At 29.9% G+C, this 4,938-nt stretch overlaps 1 protein-coding gene across 1 annotated transcript; it reads left to right on the top strand.

Moving 5' to 3' along the window:
* The first annotated feature begins 3,111 nt into the window (after positions 1-3,111).
* LOC107024662 (1-aminocyclopropane-1-carboxylate oxidase 1) lies at positions 3,112-4,556 on the top strand. The gene is made up of 3 exons (XM_015225653.2): positions 3,112-3,261; positions 3,336-3,559; positions 3,716-4,556. The coding sequence occupies exons 1-3, from the start codon at positions 3,160-3,162 to the stop codon at positions 4,293-4,295; spliced, it is 906 nt and encodes a 301-aa protein (XP_015081139.1). The 5' UTR covers positions 3,112-3,159; the 3' UTR covers positions 4,296-4,556.
* Positions 4,557-4,938: the final 382 nt, after the last annotated feature.

The raw sequence follows: 4,938 nt of genomic DNA, 5'->3' as shown, positions 1-4,938 counted from the left end.
GTTCTTGTGATGATGACTTCCAGATTTTGGGGAATTAATAGATGTTGATTTGTTTTATTTAATGAGTTTAAGTCTTCCGCATTATTTTCTGTTGATATATGTTAAAATGATAAGGGTTAGATTAGTTGGTTCGCTCACATAGGAGGGAAATTGTGGGTGCCAGTCGCGGCCCCGGTTTTGGGTCGTGACAAAAATATACATTATTTTATTTAAAATAAATTATTTATTAATATGTAAAATTGCAATTCTTAAAATTTTTATTTTTGTTGTTTTTTAGAAGATTTCAAGTTGTTTATTAATAAGTCTTTATATTTTCATATTTGTTATTTTTTGAAAGTTCTAAAGTTATTTCAAAACTGCGATTAATTTATAATTTTAAAAATGTAGTTGGTTTCCTTCCTTTCTGTTTATTTATAATAAAATATTTATCTCAATAACTCAGATCTGTTTGTCTTTTTATTTTCTATAATTAATGTTCTTTATTAGAGTAATAGTGTACAATTATTACTCTTATTATGTTATAAAAGTTCAAAGTCATATTATTAATCCTCTTAATTACTGTGACTTTTCATTCTTAGGAATTTATTATATTAAATGTAATATTTATTTAAAATGTGAAATATACTTTTTAATATTTTGTGTTTAAGCCAAACAAAATTAAAAGAAATAGGAATTTTGTATGAGTCATTTTCTTGAATCTTTTTTGCGTAGTTAATGCTCTCTTTTGTTTTCTTTTATGTTATTTTTAAATTTTTCATTTTTTTTCCCAATATAAGTTGTCCCAAGAATAATTGAATATCTAAACCTAAGTATAATGATGATAATAATAATAATAATAATAATAAGATATGAAATTTGACTAATTAAGATTGTTAAACTTTTTTATTTAAAATTTAATTATTAAAAACAAATATTAAATTAATCTAATATTGTACAATAAAAATAATTAAAACATGTGATGATTGGGTGATGACGAGGGAAAGTAGTAGTAATTGTGGATAATGATTTAAAATAGTGTTGGCTAACTATATAGTCATGAATACTACTTACTATTAATAGTAATCCAAGTTACACATTGCCGAAAAATTATACTAAAAATATAATTAAAAAGATTACAGATAAGCATAAAAGAAAGATCAGATTTCAAGTTTACATAAATATATATTATAAATTATACTAAAAAAATCTCAAATAAAAAAGAAAAAAATGATCCCAAGTTTACAGTTAAGTAGTTCTGATATTACCCAATTCTTATTATCTTCCTTTTTATCTATGAAATTTATTTTTAACATTTAACTTTTTGAAGTTGAGATATATTGATTTCTTAAAAAAATTTCATATTTAATCTAAATATTTTTCACAGCTTCTCTTTTGTAAAATTATGTGATTAACAAAAACTTCTTTATATTAAAGTAATTATTGATATTGATGTGTAATTTTATTTTAGTTCTTTTCATAACCGCGCGGCTAAAATACACTAGTTTAACATAATAGGCGTAAATATAACCTTTTTGAAAGTATATTATTTGCTTCAAAGGTACATACATAACTCTGTAATAAATATGATCCTAAAATTCAATAAGAAAAACAAATATATTAAGGACATGAAGATTTAACATGGAAGGAATAAATATAACTCTTTTTTAATACGAAAATAAATATGATATTAAAATTGAACGAATATGAAAAATATATTAAAAAAATATAACCCTTTTCTATTTAATAATATATGCTATGTGCGTGTAGGGCATTTGAAAAGCCAAACAACCATTCGTTTAACTAATCATTTCGAACATATATAGAAAATTATAGTTCGTCGCCTCGTAAGAAATTGCCACACCTTCATTTCATGTTTTATCTGATACACTTTCTTTTTTAAATCTAAAAAAAAATTAGAAATACATTACCCTTTAAAAACAATTAATCTTACCATTCTGATTTTCAGTAAATAAGATTTCTTGCCCTTGTAGAAATTGAATAGAAGAAAAAGGTTTTTCACATATCGTAAAAAAAAACTTAAACGACGAAAAAAGTTTGTAAAGGAACTGGAAAACCATCTTTTCTGATTTAAACAAAATGAGGACGTTCCTATTTTCAAATGAACAGATAGGCAAGAACATTATGACAACATAACATCCCAAGACATATAAGCAATGACACAAAACCAATTGGTAAACACTAAAAATAACAAATAACAAAGATGAATTTCACTTAGGATTTTGGTTAAAATTAAGAGTTGTAAGTGGCCTTGATCTTTCTCTAAAAAGAAATGATTAAGATAGAGCTAGATAGTTTGAATAAGTCATATCCAGTAAGTTTTAAAACCACAACCGCCCATTGGAATGTATTATTATTATCCATATTTCCATCACCACTGCCCATGGTTTCTTCAAAACAACGAATTGAAATGATAAGGAAATACCAAACTAACGTACGTTACTAAAAGAACATAAACAAGTCCAAGTTGACTCATTATAGAAAAGAGAAAAAGAGGTCCACATGCATGCAATGAACTTTTATGTGACATGGAAGCATTCTATCACAAAAATTCTTACCTACATACCAAAGCTAACACAAATTATTGACCCCAATGAAAACACCCTTTCGCTTGACTAACTAAACTTAGATATATTAATCCATCACATAACGTAACAAGTAGTCTCAAACTCTTATAGGAGTATGAAACTCTTAATAAAAAATCAAGAGAAGGATTGAAATAACAAAAATTTAGGGATGTACTTCACTTATATTTTGCTAGATCGCGAATGACCTTAAGTTTAGAGGTGTTTCTAAGACTATCAATAGTTTGGAAATGAAATAAATAATTCGCACCAAATTAATTTATAGGTGTTTTCGATGTTTCTCTTTGTAAGACATAAATTGACTATAGATTTGTCAAAACATAAAATAATAGTACCAATCACATGGCTCTTGATATGAAGTGAATTTGGACTCTCTTCTATTCCTATCCTTTCTCCTTCAAAACAGGCAATTAATTAAGTTACAACTGCAACTATCTGATATTCAAATCTAACTACTTTATTTAAAAAAGAAAAATAAAATTGTCCCACCATGTAAATAATATTCAACTCCTATGGCTATATATAGTCGGGCCAAGTACCTTCCTTTTCTTCATACTAAATTAGAAAAAAACAGAAGATGGAGATGCCGGTTATCGACTTCAGTAAGCTAGAAGGTGAGGAAAGATGTGCAACCATGTCACTTCTCCATCAGGCTTGTGAGAAATGGGGCTTTTTAATGGTAATGAATGAATGTATAATTCTGTTTTTTAAGCACTTTGATAAGATGCTAATATTGATAAGAAACTAATGCAGATAGAGAATCATGGAATTGACAGTTACTTGATGGACAATGTGAAGCAGTTCGTGAATCAGCACTACGAAGCCAACATGAAGAAGCGATTCTATGAATCAGAGCTACCTATGAGCTTAGAAAAGAATGGAAACATCAGCAACACAGACTGGGAAAGCACATTCTTTGTTTGGCATCGTCCAGCTTCCAATATCTATGAGATTCAAGGTCTCTCAAAGGAACTTTGGTAAGTCAACAACACCGCAGCATAAAAGCTTCAACAATTCAATAAATATGCTAGAATTAATGAGCAAACAGACGTACAACTACTTACCGATATCCTGCACTAAGAATACTTCATTATTATTGAATTTCACATTTGAACTATGTATGTTGTGTGCAGCAAAGCAGTAGATGACTATATTGATCAGTTGATCAAACTTGCAGAAAATCTTTCAGAACTAATGTGTGAGAACCTTGGCCTAGCGAAGAGTTACATCAAAGAAGCATTTTCAGGCAGCAAGGGTCCTTCTGTTGGAACAAAAGCAGCGATATATCCTCAATGTCCCCGCCCTGATTTGGTCAGGGGATTGCGCGAGCACACAGATGCTGGTGGTATCATTCTCTTACTCCAAGACGAACAAGTTCCAGGTCTGGAATTCTTCAAAGATGGGCATTGGGTGAACATTCCACCTTCAAAGAACAACAGACTTTTTGTAAACATAGGTGATCAAATCGAAATTTTGACCAACGGGATGTATAAGAGTATTCGACACCGAGTGATGGCTGAAAAGGATGGGAATAGACTTTCCATTGCCACCTTTTACAATCCTGCTGGTGACGCCATCATTTCTCCAGCATCAAAGCTCTTGTATCCCTGTCACCTCCGCTTTCAGGATTATCTGAATCTCTATTCCAAAACCAAATTTGCTGAAAAAGGCCCTAGATTTGAGTCTGCCAAAAGATTGGCCAATGGGCATTGAGGAAGAAGGATTATTATATTTCTTACTTATAATTTCAGTGATATATTTTCCCCTTTTTCATTTTGGGCATTCTTTGGGTTAAAATAGAAGAGAAGCTGATGTATATAAGCTTCCTTTATCATGTCAGATTGCACTAAAGTTTTAAGGCCAAAGTTAGGATTGCTGTTATACATTGACCAATGACGCTTATAGAGAAAGAGAAAAATAAGTTGATCAATGTTTTGGTTCTATCTATGTATAAAAGAAAAACTAACTGATTAACAGAGCATGTCTTGATAGTGGCTGATTGATGATTATGTTGGGTATGTAGCAAGAATTGATGGGAAATAGAGGGAAGGAGAGAAATTTGAAAAGTTGAGAACTTTAAAAGTTGAGAATTTGAAAAGTCCTCTTATGCTTTAATGAAAAAGGCAATTGTTCCTTGTCGGTAATCGAAAGGAAAATAGGAGAGTTTAAATACATAAACACTCCTATTAATTGTTAAAAGGGTTGGAAAGAGGGACCTTGGAAAGAGGACCCCCTCGCGCCGTCGTCGTCGTCGCTCGCTCGCTTCGGCAAATGATCGAGAGATTATTTTTTGGATTTAATTATTTATTTAATTAATTACATGGCCAAAAAAATATTTTCAATTAATTAGTTGATA

Source organism: Solanum pennellii, chromosome 7, assembly GCF_001406875.1.
Source record: "Solanum pennellii chromosome 7, SPENNV200".
In the NCBI taxonomy this organism is placed as follows: Eukaryota; Viridiplantae; Streptophyta; class Magnoliopsida; order Solanales; family Solanaceae; genus Solanum; species Solanum pennellii.
The sequence above is the reverse complement of the archived record's forward strand: the minus strand, read 5'-3'. Positions and strand labels throughout refer to the sequence as shown.

Bases quoted from the DNA above. Each gene is read 5' to 3' on its own strand.
- LOC107024662 (XM_015225653.2), top strand. From the start codon at position 3,160: ATGGAGATGCCGGTTATCGACTTCAGTAAGCTAGAAGGTGAGGAAAGA. The intron at 3,262-3,335 runs GTAATGAATGAA...AAACTAATGCAG, and splicing joins AGAAATGGGGCTTTTTAATG to ATAGAGAATCATGGAATTGA. The intron at 3,560-3,715 runs GTAAGTCAACAA...TGTTGTGTGCAG, and splicing joins GGTCTCTCAAAGGAACTTTG to CAAAGCAGTAGATGACTATA.